The sequence below is a fragment of the Nicotiana tabacum genome, chromosome 5, assembly GCF_000715075.1.
Source record: "Nicotiana tabacum cultivar K326 chromosome 5, ASM71507v2, whole genome shotgun sequence".
NCBI classification, from domain to species: Eukaryota; Viridiplantae; Streptophyta; class Magnoliopsida; order Solanales; family Solanaceae; genus Nicotiana; species Nicotiana tabacum.
The window spans coordinates 139,214,903-139,236,143 of NC_134084.1; the positions used below are offsets into that span (position 1 = coordinate 139,214,903).

General features: G+C 39.2%; 2 protein-coding genes across 7 annotated transcripts in view; one reads left to right on the forward strand and one right to left on the reverse strand.

Moving 5' to 3' along the window:
* The window catches only part of LOC107780392 (BTB/POZ domain-containing protein FBL11), a 55,323-nt gene extending 44,268 nt beyond the window's left edge, over window positions 1–11,055 (forward strand). For 4 of the 6 annotated variants that reach the window (XM_075254129.1, XM_075254134.1, XM_075254133.1 and 1 more), the window contains 5 exons: window positions 1,398–1,453; window positions 2,592–2,672; window positions 8,997–9,041; window positions 9,119–9,187; window positions 10,422–11,055. In XM_075254129.1, the coding sequence (XP_075110230.1) occupies window positions 1,398–1,453; window positions 2,592–2,672; window positions 8,997–9,041; window positions 9,119–9,187; window positions 10,422–10,595 (425 nt within the window). In that variant the 3' untranslated portion in view covers window positions 10,596–11,055. The remainder of the gene's footprint in view (window positions 1–1,397; window positions 1,454–2,591; window positions 2,673–8,996; window positions 9,042–9,118; window positions 9,188–10,421) is intronic. The other 2 variants (XM_075254130.1, XM_075254131.1) reach the window with 2 other exon arrangements.
* Window positions 11,056–14,906: 3,851 nt separating this feature from the next.
* Window positions 14,907–16,549, reverse strand: LOC107828341 (protein ELC-like). The gene has a single exon (XM_016655629.2). It carries the CDS (start codon window positions 16,363–16,365, stop codon window positions 15,151–15,153), a length of 1,215 nt encoding a protein of 404 aa, XP_016511115.1. The 5' UTR covers window positions 16,366–16,549; the 3' UTR covers window positions 14,907–15,150.
* Between the last annotated feature and the right edge of the window lie 4,692 nt (window positions 16,550–21,241).

Consider the following 21,241-nt stretch of genomic DNA (forward strand, 5'->3'; position numbering starts at 1 on the left):
CACGTGTTTTTGGCAAAAATCATCCTTAAATTATGGCTCAAAGCAAGGGTACATCCTTGTCTTATTCTAGTAAAAAAAAACCATCCTTATACTATTTAAAAAGTTGCAAGAATATCCTTCCGTTAAATTTTATCACAAAAACTAACAGCATCATCAAAAGACCATGTCCATCACGTGCCTTTTCCCCTCAATTTTCCAATATTGTCCCTCCTACCCAATCGTCTTCCACTTTTGCCAAAAAGGACTAAGACTTCAAAACTAGAAGTTTCTTTCCATATGAACTTCACACCCAACTATGGTATGATAGTTGGAACTCTCCGATCTCATGCTATACTATTTCTTGCTAACTTCCTTTTGGAGAGGAAAGTGCAAAGCTTTTAAAAATAGTGGAAGAGTTTTGACTTTCTAAGCAGCAGCATGTATTTCACTGCACGTACAGTAAATTTTGATATTTTATCTTTCATTTGAGGTGATAATGCAAGGTTTGTTTTTAAAATGTGACTCCAACTTCGGTTTAGCTCAACTATTGTGAAACCACTCACTCCGACAAATGGAAGAGGACTAATCTAGTTTCAGACTTTCAGGTTCTTGATTTAGAGCTAGAACCTTTTAATTTTTCTCATTTATAGGTAGTCTAATAAAATTGACACAAAGAGAATCGGCACCCTCATCAAAGCTCGGCACAAATATAAGATTTTACATGATCATAATGCACTTCCACCTCAAGGTCGTGCCAATCTCTTGTTATCATCAGCTTGTTATAAGAAGACAACTTAAGGAGAAGTTATTTCAGTGTAGGCCATTTTTGTTCATTAAATAGCAGCAACTTTTAAGAAGAAATAAGCAGCAGCTAGTTCATCCTACTAGCTTTCTTGAAGAAGAAGAAGAAAGAAAGGGAGGAAACAAAAATTAAGAAGGAAAAAGAAGATGGTCAGCACGTTCTTAGAAAAGTCGATTGGGCAGGAGGGACAATATTGGAAAATTGAGGGGAAAAGGCACGTGATGGACATGGTTTTTTGACGATGCTGTTAGTTTTTGTGATAAAATTTAATGGTAGGATGATTCTTGCATCTTTTTAAATAGTATAAGGATGGTTTTTGTTTACTAAGATAAGACAAGGATGTACCCTTGGTTTGAGCCATAGTTTAAGTATGATTTTTGCGAAAAAATCAATCACCACTGATGCTTGCATTAGGGTGGGCTGTCCGCATCACACCCCTTGGGGAGCGGCCCTTCCCCGGATCCTATGTGAATGTGGGATGCTTCGTGCACCGGGCTGCCCCTTTTTTTTAATGCCATGATAGCTTGCGCAACTTTGAAATTTCCTGTTGTTCTCATATATTGGAATCTTTGCGATGAAAATCCTGGTTTTATGAACTTATAATGTTTCTTTGCAGAGTCGCAAGATACTATTTCAAATGGTTGGCCAGGGTTGATCTCTCTTCATTTAGAGGTTTGCCATTGCTACTGTCACTCCACTTGTTGTATACCTGCTTTTCATGTTTCTTTTTTAAATTTCTAATTCTTCAAGCTGAAGAAAGAATAATCTTTTGTTTAAATTTGCCTAGGTGATAGGATTCTTAAATGGCAATTGGGAGGAGAAAATTACTAGCATGTATTCTTTTAGGCCTTTAAATATTTCTTCACATGCAATTGTTGCAACTTAAGTTTCGCGACCTGTTAACAACATTTCTAACAAAAGAAAAAAGGTTATTTTTAGAAGAGATGCATATACGGTAGGAATCTGAAGATCCCATGGGTGAAAAGCAGAGAGAAGCATTAGTCAATGGATGCCTATTAAGCCATGTATCCATTGTCAAGTACAGAATTCGGTATCAACTGTAGTACCACAAAGAGAATTACCAGAGATCAGAATTTCTATGAAGTTGGATGCTTAACAATGCAAGTGTCTCATACAATCCCTGGTATAAGAATTAAGATGCTCCTAAGTAAAATTGCTGCAAAATCAAGAAAAAAGATAAAATAGAGAGCTCAAGCACTTTGATCAATGTGTGCACAGAGGTTTAGCAGGCAGGCAATCCACTACTTAGAAATAGTATCAAACTGTCAACGAGAAGTGTAATTTACCTGAGATCACTATCTCTTAAATTAGTTGGCACAGACAGACCTAAACCATCTTAAAACTACAGCCTGACAATTTTAGATCAACTGTTTCTGGATCTAGGCTTCTAAAGCCGGAACATAATGTCCTATATCAGTTACGGAGGTCTGATGCATAAGAAGCATTTATTTAATGAGTCTGATTTCATTCGTAATTTTGTTTTCTCAGAAGCATTTAGTTAATGAGTTCGATTTCATATCACATTTTGTTTTTTCCTGTTAGTTATTTTGAAACTCCAGGTGATAGAATATATAGCTAGTTTCATTTTCAGACTTCCTAGATATAGATTAGATTAGATTCCCGACCCAAAAAGTTTTCAAACTTAAGTCTTTTCGTGCGTTATTTGTGACTTGTTGCACTAGGATCTTTGAGCCAAACGGTTTGGTACTTATTTTGTTTATTTCCTCAGGAAATGTAATTTAGTTGCCTCTGTTCTCTCACAATTTCATTTGGTCTAATCTTTGTTTAGGACTGTGGTGAAGTAACTGCCAAAGGGGTCACTTCGCTTATGAATTGTCAAGCACTTGAAGATCTTTTACTACGTCATAATGTAAGTCTTCAACTATTGAATGTCCTGCACTTCTGTAGATCAAATAAAAATCAAATGGGGGAGCATCAATAATACTGGATAATAAATTCCAAAGCGCACATTTTTTTTTGATAAGGTAAATTGTATTAATCAAAAGGGAGAAAACTCCCGTATACAGGAAGTATACCAAAAAGTAGAGAATTTACATCAGAACATGATTCTCTACAAAAGACGTCCAATCTTCTATACAAGTAGGGGCTATATGAGTGCACCAAAAAGCGATCAAAGATAAAAGACTATTCTTTAGATGTGAAAAAATAGACTCAATCCCCTCAAAAGCTCTCCTATTTCTCTCCCCCAAACTATCCACATGAGAGCTAGCGGGGCGAACTTCCACGCCTTTTGCTTTCTTCTTCTAGGGAAACCTGCCCAACTATATAACATTTCCTTTACGGTGCTTGGCATCACCCATTGAACACCAAAAAGGTTCAGGATCACCCTCCACGAAGCCGAGGACACAGGGCAATGCAACAAGTGTAATTCCTCTCTTTCGCAAATTCTCAGCAGTCAAAATTACTCCCCTCGCCGCTAGACATGCAAAAAAGCACACCTTCGTGGGTGCCTTAGGAATCCAGATCGAGGAGTATGGAAAAGAGGCCTCCTCTCTCACCAACATACTCTGGTAAAAGGACTTTATGGTGAACAAACCATCGCCACGTAAACCCCATCTCCAAGAATCACAAAATGGCTGGGGTCTGTCTTGCCCATATAGCGGTGTCAATAAATCTTAGAGCTCCGCAGTCTCCCAATCTTGCATGTTCCTTCTAAATGAGAGGTCCCATACTAGCCCCCTTCATGTTCCTTACGAATCTGTTGGACCATCAATTCATTCTAGTTTGAAACTCTGAAACCCTCAGAGTTTCCTCTCCACACCACCTATGATTCCAAAAGCTGAGTCTCCTTCCATCTCTCACCCTGTAAGTAATGTTACCACCGAAAGATTCCCAATTCTTCATGATACTCCTCCACATGCCACACCCGAAAGGTGTTGTGATTGCCTTGGTCCTCCAACCCCCTCCCGCGGAATCGTACTTTTCTACTATGACCTCCCTCCATAAAGCATGCTCTTCTATCCCGAATCTCCACAGCTATTTTCCCAACAAAGCTCTGTTGAATACCCTAAGATCTTTTAATCCAAGTCCACTCCACTTCTTTGGGGAAGTGACTGTCTGCCAATTCACTAGATGATACTTTCTAGTTCCATCTGCTGCATCCCAAAGAAAATTCCTTTAAAGCCGCTCCAGTTTTTCTGTGATTCTCACAGGAGCTTGCAACAGAGACAGGTAATAGGTGGGCATACTCGATAAGATGCTTTTGATAAGCACTTCCTTTCCGCCTTCTGACAAGTACCGTTTCTGCCAGCCTGCTAATCCTTTTTCAACCCTTTCGATCACTGGATTCCAAACCATAGTATCCTTATGCGAAACGCCCAATGGGAGACCCAAGTAAGTAGTGGGAAGGGAGCCCACCTTACGTCTAAGAACATAAGACAAAGCATCAATGTTAGCAACATCACCCACCGGGAAACTCTCACACTTGCCGAGGTTGATTTTGAGACCTGATACTATCTGAAACCACTGCAGGACCTGCTTCAGGTAGGTCAACTGATCCATATCGGCATCACAGAAAATCAGGGTGTCATCCGCAAAAAGCAAATGAGAGACTCTTCGGGCACTGGGCACCCCGATCGGAGCTGAGAATCCTCTCAAGAAGCCTCCGGCCGCCGCACGATCCATCATTTTACTCAGAGCATCCATCACTAGAATGAATAGCATGGAGGATAGGGGGTCTCCTTGCGTGAGACCCCTGGAGCTGCCAAAGAAACCACACAGGCTACCATTGACCAGGACAGAGAATCCGACTGAGGAAATGCAAAACTTGATCCATCCCCTCCATCTTGCCCCAAACCCCATCCGCATCATAATGAAATCTTGGAACTCCTAATTGACATGGTCGAAAGCCTTCTCAAGGTCCAACTTGCATAGTAAGTCGGGATCTCTATTTTTCCTTTTGGAGTCTACAAGTTCATTTGCCACCAAAGCGGCATCCAGGATCTGCTTACCTTCCACAAACGCATGCTGGGATGACGAAACGGACACGTCAAGAACCTTCTTGAGTCTGTTGGAAAGCACTTTAGAAATAATCTTGTAAATGCTTCCCACGAGACTAATAGGCATGTAGTCTCTGATACAAGATGCACCTTCTTTCTTAGGCACAATAGTAGTAAAAATAGCATTGATACTTCTCTCGAAAACACCATTCACATAGAAGTATTCAATGGTTTCCATCAACTCCCCCTTGATAGTGTCCCAACAGAGTTGGAAGAAGGCCAAGGAGAAACCATCAGGGCCGGGGCCCTTATCACTAGCACAACTCGACACAGCCTCGTGCACCTCTTCCTCCTCGAAAGCCCCTTTCTAGCCACTCACTGTCTCCCTCCCCTATGTGGTTAAACTCCATTACCCCAAAGTCGACCTCCAACTAACTTCCTCTTTGTATAAGTTCTCGTAAAACCTCATTATTGCCCCTTTTACCTCCTCCGCTCCCTCAATCCTCACCCCATCCACAACTAAGGACTATATGAAGTTTCTCCTTCGATTTGCAACCGCCACCCTATGGAAAATTTGGTATTCGAATCCCCCTCCTTTAACTATAGCGCCCTCGATTTTTGCTGCCAGCTAGTCTCCTGAGCTATTGCTAACTCGACTATTTCCCTCTTAACCTCCCCCAATCTCTCTTTCTCAGATTCATCTAACTCCCTCGCCCTCCCTCATTTTAACCTCTACCCTCCCAAAAACCTCCTTATTCCACCTAATAATATCTCCCTTAAGCAATTTAAGTTTCTTCGAAAGACGGAATGAAGGTGTCCCTGATACCCCGTAACTTGTCCACCATTCTTTCACCTTGTCACCAAATCCTGGCACCTTCAACCACATGTTCTCGAATCGGAAGGGAGCACGCACCCCCTCCCTCTGCATCCATCTAGCAAGATAGGCAAATGATCCGAAGTCAGCCTGGGTAAAGGAATTTGCAGCATATTCGGCACCAGCTCATCCCACGAGGGTGATATCAGAAATCTATCAAGTCTAAACCTTGAGTTGGAATCCTCTGCGCTGGCCCAAGTAAACCTTTCCACTGACAGAGGAAGATCAATGAGAAAGTGATCATTGATGAAGTCAGAAAACTCCTCCATGGCCCTCGAAATCAGACTTCACCCTAATCTCTCCTCCGGGAATCTAATAGTGTTAAAGTCTCCCCCTAGAACCCATGGAATATCCCATTCCCCCATCATATTGGCCAGTTCCTCCCAGAAGAATACCTTGGACCCTTCTCCTACCAGTTCGTACACTCCCCCAAATCCCCACTCCACCCCCCCCTCACTCTATCTTTGATAAGAGCTGCTAAAGAAAAAATTCCTATCTTAATTTCCTTTACCTCCAAGCTTCTATCATCCCGCATTAGAAGAATTCCCCCGGCACTTCCCGCTGCTGGAACTCAGTCATATTTTACCCAACTACCTCCCCAGACACTCCTCACAATCACATCCGACACAACTTCCATTTTTGTCTCCTGAAAGCAAACTAGGTTAGCACCCCCTCTCAAACTCCCACTTTGGTGATGGCCCTTTTGTTTGGGTCATTCATCCCCCTCACATTCCATGAAAGAATCTTAAGTTCCATAAGAAACAATATCCCCCTTCTCCCTACCCCCTCTAATCGAGCTCCCTTCCTCCCTGTTACACATCCGGCCCCTTCTCTGGTACACCACTACATCCCCTAAATTATTTTGCTTAACACCTTGACCTAACTCCCTCCCTGCACCATCATTAAAAGATTGTTGCTCAATCTCCCTCAACAGTTCTAACACCCTATCTTCCTTCCCTTCAAAAGAAACACCTAGAAACTTCCCAAAGTTTAGTAGTTTATCCTCCATCCAGAAAGACATATCCCCTCCTCCCATCCGTGAGGAAATTGGACAGGCGTCTTCTATATGAACCCTTTCCTTGCTCCTTCCGGAGGAATACAAGACCATAGCATTGCTAGCAATAGAAACTTTAGATACCGAAAGGATCTCACCATTTCCTTGAGGGGTATCAACCTCTGAAATAAGCACCCCGCTGTTATAGGAATGACCAGAAACACCAGTAGGGTAGCCTGAAGGAGGAGAGCATGGAACCCTTGGCGGCATCTTAACTGGGAGTACTGGTCCGGCACTAACATCAGTTGGTGCATGCTCAACAATCTTCCCCGAAGAAGAACAAGCTTGAAGTGTAGCCTCAATACAACTAAGCCCAGGAGCAGCTGAGGGAGCGATGGAGCAGGGCCCATCAGAGGAGGGAGGCCATGGAATAACAACACCATCTATAGCCGGTGCTGCCCCTGAAGCAGCGGCCATCGAAGAGGGGCGCAGGTCACTAGAGCTCGGTGAAGAAATACCACTGTGTGTAGCACCATTGGCAGAAGAAGGAAGAACGACTGTTCCCATATGCTTAGGAGCCTTATCAGACGCAACTTGAAATAATTTGGGCCCCTTAGATCAATTCTAATAGAATTGGGAAAAGTTGTTGGGCCTATGTGAGGAGGCCCAGGCCTATACTTGCTGAAATCTTACTTGGCCCTAGGATAATTAGAAGAGGACTGACCCATTCTGCCTTTCCAGCCCGCATCACTAACCCATTCACGTCTTTTACTCCTGTTGAAATTTTGTCTTCTTCTCCCAAAATCAAACCTCCCGTCTCTTCTCGATCTAACGTCTGACTCCGGCTTAGTCCACTGATCCGGTGAGCCCTCCCCTCTCCTCAGAGACTAATTTCCCCACCTCTCCCTTCTATTTGACCTTCCCTTTTCTTCCGCCACTATCTTAGGCATAAAGATAGGGCGAAATTCAGGACTCAACCAAACCCTATAACTTAAGTAGCCATCTTTCACTACAGTGGAGACAGGGATTTTGCCCCCTTTCCTCACCACAATCCTCACTCGTGAGAGATCGTGTAAGCCGCAAGTGACATCAATAAAACCCCCACAGATATCCCCAATCTTCTTGAATAATTCAAGACACCAAAGATGCACCAGGAGACCCACCATGTTGACCACCAATGATTCGTCGGTGAAACGAGGGTCTAGACACCCATCGTGCTCCACCCATCTGTCTAGCTTTAAGAAGTTCCCATCGAACCACCTATTTCCTCTTACAAGAATTTCGGAAGCTTGAGACTCGTCGACAAAGCGTAAGAGATATTGTGTGTCCCCCAGTTGCAATATTTTCAGCCCGTCCTTGAAGTTTCATGCCCCTGCTGCCCAGTTCCTAACAGCCTCCGGAGAACCAACCCATTTGGAGAAAGACCCAATCAGACAAGATCTCAAGAAGCCCTTGCACATGAGAGTGTGCTCCTCAGATAGCGAGAAATGCGGCTCTTGCCCTACGTCAAGCTTTCGATGGCGTCTTCCCCCAAGTTCTAGGGTTGGCCAAGAGGCAACTTTGACGAAAGACATGTTTTCCAGTTTTGTAGATTCTAGAGAGAAGTAGGAGTTTCTCTGTAGAATCCATCATATTCTAGATGCGGCTGTCCCAAAAAAAGAGGTGAGAAATGACCGGAAAAACCTCAAAGGTTAGAAAAATCAATAGTCACAGTGGGTGGAAAACAGAACATAGGAAGGGAAGAGCTTTTCTGGTACTGAACAACGGAAACAGACGCCGGATTCTGGTGTTTAATGGCCGGAAAAAAGAAAAAGTCGTCGGATTTTGGTGAAACTGAGACGGGAAGGCTCGTAAAAGCCTCGAGAAGAGGATGTCAGAAGAAAGAAAATTGAAAAAGTCATCGGAAGATGCCACACGCGCCGGCGCGTGGCTAGATCTCGCCGGAAAATCCGGCGCGTGAGATGTCAGATACCGGCGGACTTTACTGGGGTTTGGACGCGGGAAGCATATCTTGGTGGGGGTGGTGGAGTCTTAGGAAGAAGAAGAGGGTTGGGAAGTCCATCGAAAGCTTGACGTAGGAAGAAGAGTGTTGGAATTTGAAAACTTCTTCCAAAGGGCACATTAAATATGATATAAACTTAAATCTGATACTTTTTGCCTTTTTGTTCTATGCGTGAGGACTTCTAGAAAGTCTGAGCGAATCTAATCCCACTATTTGACAATGTACAAACTTAGGGATGTTTTAGGGTGGCTGAAATGATATGGTCGCCATGATTTTATTATTATGTGAGATAACTATATGCTCTCGCTGAAGAGGTTCTTACATAAATGTTGCTACTGAACTGAAGTTCAACTTTTGAATGATAGGGCCTTGGAATAGACAAAAATTTTATTATCCGTGCCGCTTCAAGGGTAAGCACAGATAATGTGTTTTTCTCTTCAAAGACATGAACCTTAAGTTGTCGTAATAATGTTTCTTATGCAATTAGATGCCACTGCTTCGGAAGGTAGCACTTGATGTCTGCGATGCAAAGGATGGTGACTTTGATCTTCCAGATGTAAGAATTCTGACCATTATGCTCTTATCAGGGGGGCCCGATGAATTTTGTGGCCTAAAGCCAAACTTTACGAGGGGCCTTAAATTTTTAATTTTTGTTATTATTTATTTGAAGTCTATTTTTTTAGCTTTTCTTAGATACAAAGTTATTAATAATTTTCTTATAATCAATAACTCCTAATAAGTATTTCCCAATTGACAATATAGCTAATCCATTTAACCTTTCTTATGACATTGTTGTTATTAGGTAAAATTTTATCAATTTTAATTTTGAAAACATCTTTCCGCTGAAGCAACGGTAACATGAGTTATGAACATTATTTCATAAGTAATTTAGGCATTTGGAAAAGAATTAAATATTTTTATTTGATTAAGTGTATCCCTTAAACTGCTATCTTCTAATTGTACTATTTTCCTTAAAAAATTTAATTCAGAAAATAAATTTAAACCATCAATATTGAATTGATTATTATGCTTTAAGGAACATTCAAGATTAACGCAATATTTTTTCAAATTTCCAACATCTAGTGATCTTAGTTTATATTGCCAAATAGAAAACCAAAAATATTTTCATATATTTCGAATTGTTCAAATCTATTTTGAAGTGGAAGTAATCAACTCTAAAGGACTCTTCGAAAGATTTTGAGATTTTATTATCAACATTCGCATCAAATTGTTACTTCCTATATATCACATATTTCTTACGAAATTCGGGTTCGATATTCATTTCAAGTGTAATTTCCTTGGTAGAAATCATAGCAGTTGCAAATTCTTCTCTCTATATTTGTTAAAGAAAGAAATCAAAAATTTTCACTTTACTGAACTCTTTTTTAAACTTATATAGAGTCTATTGGGTATAACAAAAAATGAGGCCCCATATTTATGGGCCCTAAAGCGGTTGCTTTACTTGCTTTATGGAAGGGCCACCCTCGGCTCTTATATTGCTCTAATGTACATATTCAGACCCCTTTCTTTCTCAAAATTATTTTTCCAATGTTAATCCTTTTTGCAGCCGCAATAGTTATATTACTCTTCAGCTTCTTGCATATTCATGACTAAAGTGGTTCAAATGAATCTTCTTTTCAGTGTCTAGACTCTAGAGTAGTGCTTGGTGTCATTATATTTATTCTATAACCTCATATTCTGGTATTGCTTCACATATATGATTGCAAGAAGTCCTTAGTAATCTGCATAGCCTCTATAATGGTGTCCTGATATTTGTATTTCTGGTTCAGTTTACTGACAGGCGTTTCTTAAGCATTGTGAAAATAGCAAGATGCAATTTAAAAAGGCGCACTTTAGATTCCATGAAATCTGGGCCTTGCACAACTCCAGTGCATGCAGAAACTTTGATATTGACATGGGACAGTGAGAAACTCTCGAGAACTGTTGTCAAGGAAAGATTATAGCAATTATAGTGAGGAATGTTAATGTGGCGTCTTGAGCGTATGCACATTTATTGGAATGAAGCAATGGTTAGCAAAGCAGTCAAGTCGTATTACTGGGCTCGTGGAGACTTCTGCCTGAAAATATTAGGAGTTTGAGCTCCTAATGCAATACTTGGTACTCTTGGTCTGTTGTAACCTTTTTATTAAGTTTTAAAGGTGCCTCAGTTTGGTTTAACACAGAACGCGGAAACACATTAGCACTTGTGAAACCAACATATTAGATTATTCCTGCAAGTCTGCAACCGGTCTCGCCTTAATATTTTGGGTTCCTTTTTCTTGTGTGGGGTGGGGGTGGGGGTGGGGGTGAGGGTGAGGTTTAGTTTTACCCGCCATGCACAATGCATTTGACGATCTATGTATTGTTTCACGACATTACTTTTTCAGAGGATTGGTTAAGGAGGAAGACCTCTAAGTTTAAGGATATCACTTGTCCAATATTCTTTATTAAATTAACTTGTATGAGAAAGTAGGTTGACTTGTCTACATTTAACGTTCTTTTATTTATGGAATTTAATGGAAGAAGAAGAATAGGCGGGATGAGTTAGAAAATGCTGTTCTCACCATTGGCAAAAAAGATATAATCTCTACATCCCCAGAGTGTTTGCCCTTTACTTTAAATGGTTCATTTCTTTTGTTCAGAGTTTTCCCCCTTAGCTCGGTGCTCACCTTATATCCTCTTACGTTTCCCTTATTAGTTATCACTATGCTCCCTCCGGTCCACTTTAAATAATTTTTTTGCTCTTTTCACACATTAAGAATTCATCTTTTAGCATTAATTATTAATAAAATTAACCATATTAACCTTAATTTGCTCATTGCTCTTTACTTCAAGGGCAACTTAGGAAAGAAAAAGTTAATTCCTTCTTAATATTTGAAAATATTAAATATTGTGGACCACAAAAAAAATATCAAAAAAATTACTTAAAGTGGATCAGGGGAGTATTAAATTGCACACTATTCTTCCTATCATTCTTCCTTCCTTTACTATTTTTGGGCGTAAAAGAGAACTTTAGTACGAGGAATAAGGGATAATTAATTCCGAAATTAAATTTGAGATGAGTTTATTCCATGTTAGGATAGAAAAAAATCGTGGTATAACTAATCTCGGGATTAGTTATCCCGAGATTGTAGTATTTTTTATCCATGTAGGAGGGTGGGATAACTAATCCCGAAATAATTAATCATGGGATAACTTGTTTCTCAAACAAACGACCCAAGTGTCTTGGTATTATTTCTTCCAGTGCTTAGTTAAACTGAGCGCTTTTGTTGGAGTTTATACAGCATACGTTACAATTTGATATGGTATATACACCCATGCACGCACACTTACGTAGATGAGGAGTATTAATTAAGAAGTGGATTAAATTTTCAAACAATGTAAACTGCTATTTTAAAAAAAATTGTACTGTTGGTATATATTTGCCCCTGTATGAACTGGAGGGCCGTGGCCGTAATGATAAGATTGACTGCAGAAGAAACACCAAAATCAAAGAAACTAATTAGAGCGTCCATCCTGATGAACTGGGTTCTAGGAGCAAAAGATTAGTGACATCGTAGGCTACCATCTGAGAATACCTTGGATACATATTACATATAAAGCATAAGCACTGGCTCCATATTATTAGTAGTCATCCATATCAATCATCGACACAGTACGAAAAAGAGGAATGATTATCTGCAGATCCACGTAAACATTTCATACAAATGGTATGTTACGTTCTTCCATGCTACAATACACCAAAAAACAAGAATTGGGTCTCCGATACTCCGTCAATCCCATTTTCTTTTGTTGAATAAAGCTCGGATATTTCCAAACTTATACATCCCTATTTCTATTTTAGACATCCCAAAATGTTTTAATGTAATTCAACTGCCAGACAGCTATCAAGCTTCAACATTCAAATTTAATATGCATGTTAGATAAACAACTTAGACTATGTCCAATCAAATTTATACGAGATGGACAGGTACACTTTTATGATTCGATATATAATGCAATGTAAAGTACATGAGAAACTCGTAAGCTGAACATGCCGCACTGCTAGAAAACTATGTACAAAAGGAAATGCAAATGAATCTGAAAAGAATGTTATCACCATATCTATACTTCTTCAATAGTCCGCTAAGAACCATCCAAGTGCAATTCTCTTCTTTGTACAGTTAAACAATTAACAAAAACTGTTTGATTATTGATTGTTTTGTAGGAAATGGATGGCAGCTGAATTTTAGACGAGATTTCACAACTGGAGAATCAATGGAATCAGCCTGTTATTAAATTCATTGGAATCTTTACTTTGGATGATTCCCTAACATGGAAGGCGGAGAAGAATGGAATCTTCTCTGTCAAGAGCTGTTACAGCATGCTGCAGAAAAGAGTGATAATTGGGAAGTGGAGTGGCCATGGAAGATGCTTTGGTCGTTGAGCAACAGCAGAAGCTAATGTGTTGTCAAAAGTATATATCACCTGGACCTGGTTAATGACTTTTTGAAAGTGACAGCAAGACAAGAATCAACATCCAAACTACAAGCAAAAAAGTACCATATTCTCTCATAATAAAGTATTCAATTTTCTACTCAGTTTGCAACTAGTGTCAACAGTAAATGTCGAAATCGAGACTTGTACTTCAAGATAATGTCTATCCCAGGCTTCCATCATTTTTACTGGAGATGCTAAGCTTGACCAAATCATTAGCGGTGAGCATGATTTAATCTCAAGACTTTTAGATCAAAATGCCTAGGACATAAGACCACTAAAATCCTATCATTCTTTAATTTCCATTTTCCAGATGAAATAGTTCGAAATTATAAGCTCTTACCCTTTTCAAAAGAATCCTGCACTCCATAGACCCTCAACTTGAAGCCAAATATATCATCCATTCAAAGGACAGTTCACCACTCTAAGTTATTCTAATCATTACCAATTGCAGGTCCTCATGAGACACCACCAAAACATAGAATAACCAACAAACTCCATCACAGAGAAAAAAAAAAGGTGTTTCTGGTCCTCCTTCCCCAAAAGAACCTAGAAAGTATGGAAATTGAACAATCATATAGCAATAATAACTATATGTATCAGAAAAAATTACTTAAGTTCTTTTGTAGAAGAGAGTTTAGAACTACTCTTATCTAGTTTCTTACTTTTGATTGTTGCCACGCATATCTAGTTATCCATTTGAATGTTAAACTTTTGGCCTACAGTGATAGTGACAAACAAGCAATAGTTTGGATCTTGTACTTGTTTACTTCATCAGTGCTTAGTGGAGATGATTGGTTGGCAACAGCTAGATAATTGTAATTGTGGCAATGTCAAGATGTGGACGAAAAGTATCTGACAGAGATAAACTAAATAAAATGGAAGGTTTTAGGTGATGAGGCTCCCGGTCCAAAAATTAGGAAATGAGCCAGACCTTGAGGTGCATGAAAACCTAAATTGATTTCTCCTATTGAAAGACTAAAAATAAAACTACTTCAAGAATGTGTATTGATTAAAAATATATTTCATGTTTTATTCTCTACGTGTAACAAAGTCATTATAAATCTAGTGATTTTCTCTAAAAGAGTACATTCTTTTGATAAGTCTAAACTAACCTATGTATTTTTTTCATAATGTGGTTTAAAAACCACACAAGAATGTATTCTATAAGGAGTCGCACAGTAGTTTTTCCCCAGCCAAAGTTACTGGCCTTGGACCAATGCGTGTGATCCCATGTCACAGCAAATCCATGCAGACATTTCATATAAACGGTATTTACATCACTCCATGCTCCAAAATACTAAAAACAAGAGTTGTAGTCACAAATGTCCCTCTATTCCACTTTATATGACATTCTTCCTATTATGGACGTTCCAAGAATTTTAACACCATTCAATTTCTCTAAAACTTTCACTATTCTACTGTTGCTTTAGCATTTTCTTCCACTCTCACTAAATAAGTCAAACATCTTTGAACTCGGTGATTATAGTGATAACCCAAAAATACCATCAGATGGAATAACTTCAACAATTTCATATACAATGCAAAGTTCTTGAGGAAGTCCTAAACCTAACATGCCCCATGCTAGAAAATAAGACCACAAAAATATACAAAATGTATCAAACAGAATGTTGATCACTATACCTATACCTTCTTAAATCATGCACTGTTTGAGTTCTAATACTGCAGTTTAAAATATTCCTCGAAAGAAGAAAGAGTCGGAACCTCTTACTACTCATTTTTTAGAGAGTGAAAGCAAACTAATCATCGGTCCCAATGCCATAGAAACTTGCAATGACTTCAAAAAGAAATGAAAATTGTGGATATCAGTTTCAGGGTAAAATCCCTTAAGTATGATTATACTTCAGTAACAAAATGATACAATCAATAAACCAAAATCTAACACCCACGCCAAAATGTAGTGTCAAGATCTATTGCCAGGGATATAGCACATTGACAGATTATTCACAAGTAAACCAACCTTGAAAACCATATTGACCTTCAGTCTGCTGTGAACAAGACTGCAAGTGATTCTGACATCCATTACAATGCATAAGGCGATGATGCTCTAGAAGCCATATTAGCAACTTGAGCCTGCATCTGAGCAGCCCTAACCTTTGATGCAGTGGCGCGATGAAAGAATTGCTCGCGTGACAACGACCTAACGTTCCTCAAGTACTGATCAAAAGGTACTGTCCCGTCCTGTATAGCTTTGTCCAACGAATAAATCACATCCTCAATCGCCAAATCAGATGCCGTGCAATCCAGCATCTGCTTGGAAAGATGATCGCACGGCTCAAACGCTGTATCCACATCCACATTCCCTAAATTTGTCATTTTCGCCTCGTTTTCTCTCAGCCATCCCTCTAATACATCACTATTCATCAGAACCATCTGTAATTGCTGCTCTAAACCCTCCTTCTCGTCCTGCATTTCCTTTAAACCTTCATTCAATCGCTCCTCCCGCTGCCTCAACACTCCTTGAGCATTAAACAACCCCTCCATATCAGCCTCCCGTGCTTCCCTCAACCCTAATATATCACTATGCAGCCTAACAACAAGCTTATCTATGGCATTCCTCTTATAAACCTCTGATGGATCGTCCATTATCCTCCCCGTACTACCACTCCCATAAGGTGATTGTGGAAATGCCCGAGGAGGTATCGCAGGCCGAATTACACCACCCGGCCCAACCGGCGAATTATTATTCGAAAAACTCGTACTGGGTGGAGGATGAGGGCTCGGGCTAGGGCTAGGGTTAGGGTTTGGACGACGCTGGGCATAAAGCGGAGGATCACGGCCAAAGAAATGACTCAAATTACGAGCCAATTCGACGAGATTAGAGCTAGGGTAAATCCAATTCTGCAAATAAGGGATCGACACAACCCCGGACGGATTCACAAACTGATGCGGGCGCTTGATGATCATGTCACGCGTGGGATTCACGAACACCAAAGGCGAGTGACGAGGGTAAGATTCCATAAGCCAAATAATAACGGGGATGTTGTACGTGACGTCTTGATAAACCATCGGGACGGTGCCGTCGGCTTGTAAGAGATTAACTGTGCGGCCGTCGTTGTGAGTGAAAGTTGCGGTTTTAGGCTGAAGTGAAGGATAAGTTTCGATGAGCGACAACAGGTGCTGCCGGATTAGCCATTTGACGTCTTCGGTGTACGGAAGTGCGGAAGGGCCGCGCTGTGAGAGAACGCTACTGAGGAATTGTTGAGTGTATTGGGCGGAATTCGGTGGCGGCATCATCGGAGATAGAGGGTTTTGAGGTGAAAAGTGGATCTGTTGAGGGATTTAAGAGAGAAGAGAAGAAGAGAAAAGGTTGCTTCCAGAGAAGGTGTACCGCGTACGGTGCGTCGAAGGAGATTTGAGGGAATTACGGGGAAATTTAACGGAGGAGTAAGGGGGAGGAGAAACGAAGAGGTCACATATATGTAGTTGATTCCCTATTAAGAAATGGTTAATACACTACTATCTTTGGTTGTCATGCAAAATAATACTATATTCAACATATATCTCCTTCATACAACCGTTTTGAGATGTAGAATCAGCTAGCCATGATTGCATCAAAATAGGTTGCCTGCATCGCATTTTTGGGGTGCGGTTGTTCCTCAAACCCTATATGAATGCAGAATGCTTCGTGCACTCGGCATGTCTTTCATACACTTATTTATCACTATATATGATTATATCTTATATAGTTTCACTTTAATTTTAACTCTTCAGGTTGAGCAGCCGTAAAAAGAACATGAAGTGCAAATTTAGTAGTGTAACTCACATGGACGAGGGGGAGGTGAGGCTGGATTCTCAAGTCATCCCCAATCGGGGTAGTTTCAAGTACTTTGGGCCATTAATCCAAGGTGACAGGGAGGTTGATGAGGATGTCACACCATATTGGAGTAGGATGGATGAAGTGGAGGCTTGCCTCCGGTGTCTTGTGTGATAAGATGTGCCATCAAGACTTAAAGGTAAATTCTACAGAGTGGTGATTAGACCGGCTATGTTGTATGAGGCGAAATGTTGGTCGGTAAAGAATTCCCATTTTCAGAAGTTGAAGGTAGCGGAAACGAGGATGTTGAGATGGATGTGTTGGTATACTAAGAAAGACAAGATCAAGAATAAGGTTATTTGGGATAAGGTAGGAGTGGCTCCTGTGGAGGATAAGCTTCGGAAAGTGAGGTTGTGATTGTACGGACATGTGAGGAGGAGATGCGTGGAGGCATCAGTAAGGAGGTGTGAGAGGTTGTACATGAGGGGTCTAGAGAAGGGTGGAGGGAGGCCTAAGAAGTATTTGGATGAGGTGAATAGGCATGATATGATGTTGACATGATGATTGATAGGAAGTTATGAAGGTCGGAGATTAGGATAAAAGGTTAGTTGGTAATATAACGTACTTCCCATTCTTTCCGACAGCTTTAGCATGACGCTAGTTGTGGCCTTTCTTTGCATATTATTACCTGATATTGCTTTTGGTTCTTTTGTTTACCTATAGCTGTTGCTTGTATATATAAAAGCAATATAGCTTTCCTTTACTATTGATAACTACGCATACCAAAGCCGAGGTTTTTCCGAAAACAATCTTTCTATCTGCTCAAGATAGAGATAAAGTTTCCCAAGCTCCACTTATGAGAATATACTGGGTATATTTTTGCTATTGTTATTGTTGTTCTAAGGTTAAATTCAAATATTTACCCTATTTATTTCTGGCTTTAGTCAAAAAAAATTATTCCAGAACATTTACCATTCTTGGAAAACAAAAAATAATTAATTATATTTTTCAAATGAACTTTACCATTCCAAAAGACATGTCTATCTATCTATATAGAATAACAAAAGCAAAATTATGCTAGGCTGCCAAGTGGAATACCCACAATTTTAACACATATCAAAAATTAGGACAACTCTTTAAGATTATTGGAGTTTCAAATTCAAACTACAAATCAGAAAAATAAACTTAAATTTACCAAATTTCAAAAACTTGCAATCCTCCCACGATTGAGTTTTGCAGTTATTCTATTCATTTAAAGGATTATTACACTTGCCTATTAAAAATAGAATTCCTCCCCTTTTTTGATTGGCTTTTATAAATAAAAAAAAATCCTCACACGTTCTTCGTTGGTTGTTTTTTAATCAACAACTACCTATTAAAATCTGCAATTAGTTTTTTATTAATAACAGTGAGAAAATAAGGAGGAAAGCAGCCAGGATTTATCCCACAACTGATCGTGCTCCCAAACGTGGGCTTCCAACCTAAACTCCCTATTTTATATATACCTCCATAGCTGATTGATTTACGCGCTTTATATTTTCAAATCCTTTTCAACTTCCAATTTTATCTACCCAGTATACCAGTTTGATTAAAATTGCTTTGCAACTATGGCTACACAACTTCATGATATCAAACAAATTTCAGGTAACTCGATGCAAATGGAATCTCAAAGTTAGAGTTGTTCGAATGTAGATAATCCCGGATCGATTTAAGCCGAAAATATCTTTTTCAATTGAATTGGTTTTATAGCATTCGAAGGTAACATGTTATTTTTGCCTCATTCTTTTACTTACTTTATGCATATTAGTGAATATTGAAAGCATGTACCAGGGCTACAAATCTGATTAGTTATAAAAAATCAGTTGAAAGTCACATCACACACAACCAAATCAATCCGAGAACAAACATCACTACAACAACATAGACAATTACCAAAGAATAAGCCTTTCCCTTATTCGTACAGTACTTGCATTCTATATGAAAGTTCTTTCTTCTGGATTAGTCAACTGTCTAAGAAGCTGCTTTAAATATTAACTTTATGTATCTCTAACGCATCATTGTACATTTTTCTGTAATAATATTTCACTGAGTCGTGTATGTTTGAAACGAAGCTTCTTAGGCCCTTCAATATAATGAATTTGCTTTACATATAGATTTAGCATTAACTTACCATTTGTTGCTGCAACTCTTTAGAATATCAAAAAAGTATCTTCAATTTACTTTTGCTAGATTTGTTTGTTACTTCCGGTAATAATATTCTGCATATCTGCATGTGGAAGGGACAAGAATCAAGATGTACATAGGAAGAAATAACCCTAATAATGTCTCTACTGGGATTTGAACCTGACACTTCATTGACCAATACGCTACACTCTTGGGTGTTGTGGTAATAAATAAAATTGGTGGAATTTATATTGCATGAGAAGAGGCTAATGATATTTAAATTCTGACTCCTTTACTCTGTCAATTTTGTCGAATAGATATGGAGGTAAAGTTACTTTGGTTTCTCTGGTGATTGGTGTTGCAAGAGCTACTATAATGTTATTTATATATTATATCCATATTATTTTCAATAGTTTAGGAACAATTAATGTTTTTATATTCACTCTTATATTCCATGAACTTGCATAGTGTTCAGGCAGTCCAATAAAGTATCAAGGTATCTAAAATTAGATTAATTTCATGGCAGACCACTAATTATCTGCTATCGTTGAGCCATACTTTCTGTTTTGATAGGAAAGATACAATAAGTTTATAAAATTTATTCTTATGTTTTATTTGTGATTATATTTTTTATTTTAATTTTATCATTTACAGGGAGGTTTGATTATCAATGATTCTCCCAATGACAACTCTATTGTAAACGTTACTCGATGGTCTAGAGCTATTATTTGGGTTTTCCAACATAACAGTAAGTTTTTGCAGCTTGGGCTATGATCACGCCCAACTATGCATTATAAAAAGGATACGTGGACATTGCAAATATAATCTGAGTATTTCGCCCAGAATCGAACCCACAAGGAATTAACCTACCAATTACTCTTATCAGACTTACTAAATTCTACGTAATCAACTTCCCAAACGTTTTGAATAACAATTGAGGATATTTTTACTAACTATGACGAACTACAATTATGTAAGTAAGGACTAACTATGATTAAGTTGTAAACAATTAAGAGAAGGATCTAAGGTGGTGATTTCCCTATTGATGGAATCCTTTCCGGTTATATTTCACATAGATTCACCTAATCGTCTCTATCAATCATGAGCACTCTTATTACCGTAAATCTCTCCCGAGTAATCACGATAATTTACTAGACGCACTTTTCCGAGTTACGTTGGCTGGCTTTGTTTATTACAGCTCACTTTAGATTGCACCCAAGGCTTCGTTATCCCTAATCCCGCATTTAAACCCGCAGTTATAGATCTCTCTTATACTTTAGGAGTGATGTTGTTCAACAACTACCTAAATATGCACTCTCTCCCGAGTTATGCACACTAAATAGGCACAGCTAATTGAGGATCCTATCAATTAACTACAACAAGAACATAGTTGAACAAATAGAGATTAAACCAGACAAACTATATTAACATAACAAGAAGTTCATCCTTCAATAGGTTCCATCAAAACCCTAGACTAAATATTTAGCTACTCATAATCGTGTTCATAATTTCCCAAATAAATTGCATAATTAAATTACAAAGCAAAGATGAAGGAATGAAGAATTTGATGCCAATCTCCTCCGGAAATTTCTCCAAACATTTTCTCCCTTCCGCAATAATCTCCCTAGGTCTAAGATATGTCAAAAGTCTTCAAAATGGTGTTTTTACATGTATTTATACCAAGTAGGGTCGGGCCCAGACTAAAAAAACCTTTCTTGCGCGAACTAGGACTAGCTCTGTAGAATTTGCACAGCCGCGCCGCAGGCTGCGCCGCACCATGCGGCGCAGTAGTGCATTTTATCTGCAGCCTCATATTTTCGATTCAAGCTCAACTTTACACTGCTGCGCCGCGCCTTGCGGCGCCCCATGCGGCGCAGTAGAGCAATTTTCTGAGAGTGAACTTTTTTCGTTCTCTTTTAACATCCAGACTTGGTACACGACTTCCAAATACGATCCGGGCTTAATGCATTGGGCTTTTACTCAGACTTCAAAGCTCCAAATCGATCAATTTAGCTCCAAATTAACTTTTGAGCTCCAAATCGCTTCTTGCATAAAACACGTACTAAGTGTAATTCACTATTATTTGAGCTCAAACGCACATAAAAATGCAATCATTGGAATGTAATACCACGGCCAAAACACGAGTTTCTAGCCTAACATCAACACCCCACACTTAGACAATTGCTCGTCCTC

Excerpts from the sequence above, each read along its gene's own strand:
- LOC107828341 (XM_016655629.2), bottom strand. The coding sequence starts at position 16,365 with ATGATGCCGCCACCGAATTCCGCCCAATACACTCAACAATTCCTCAGT.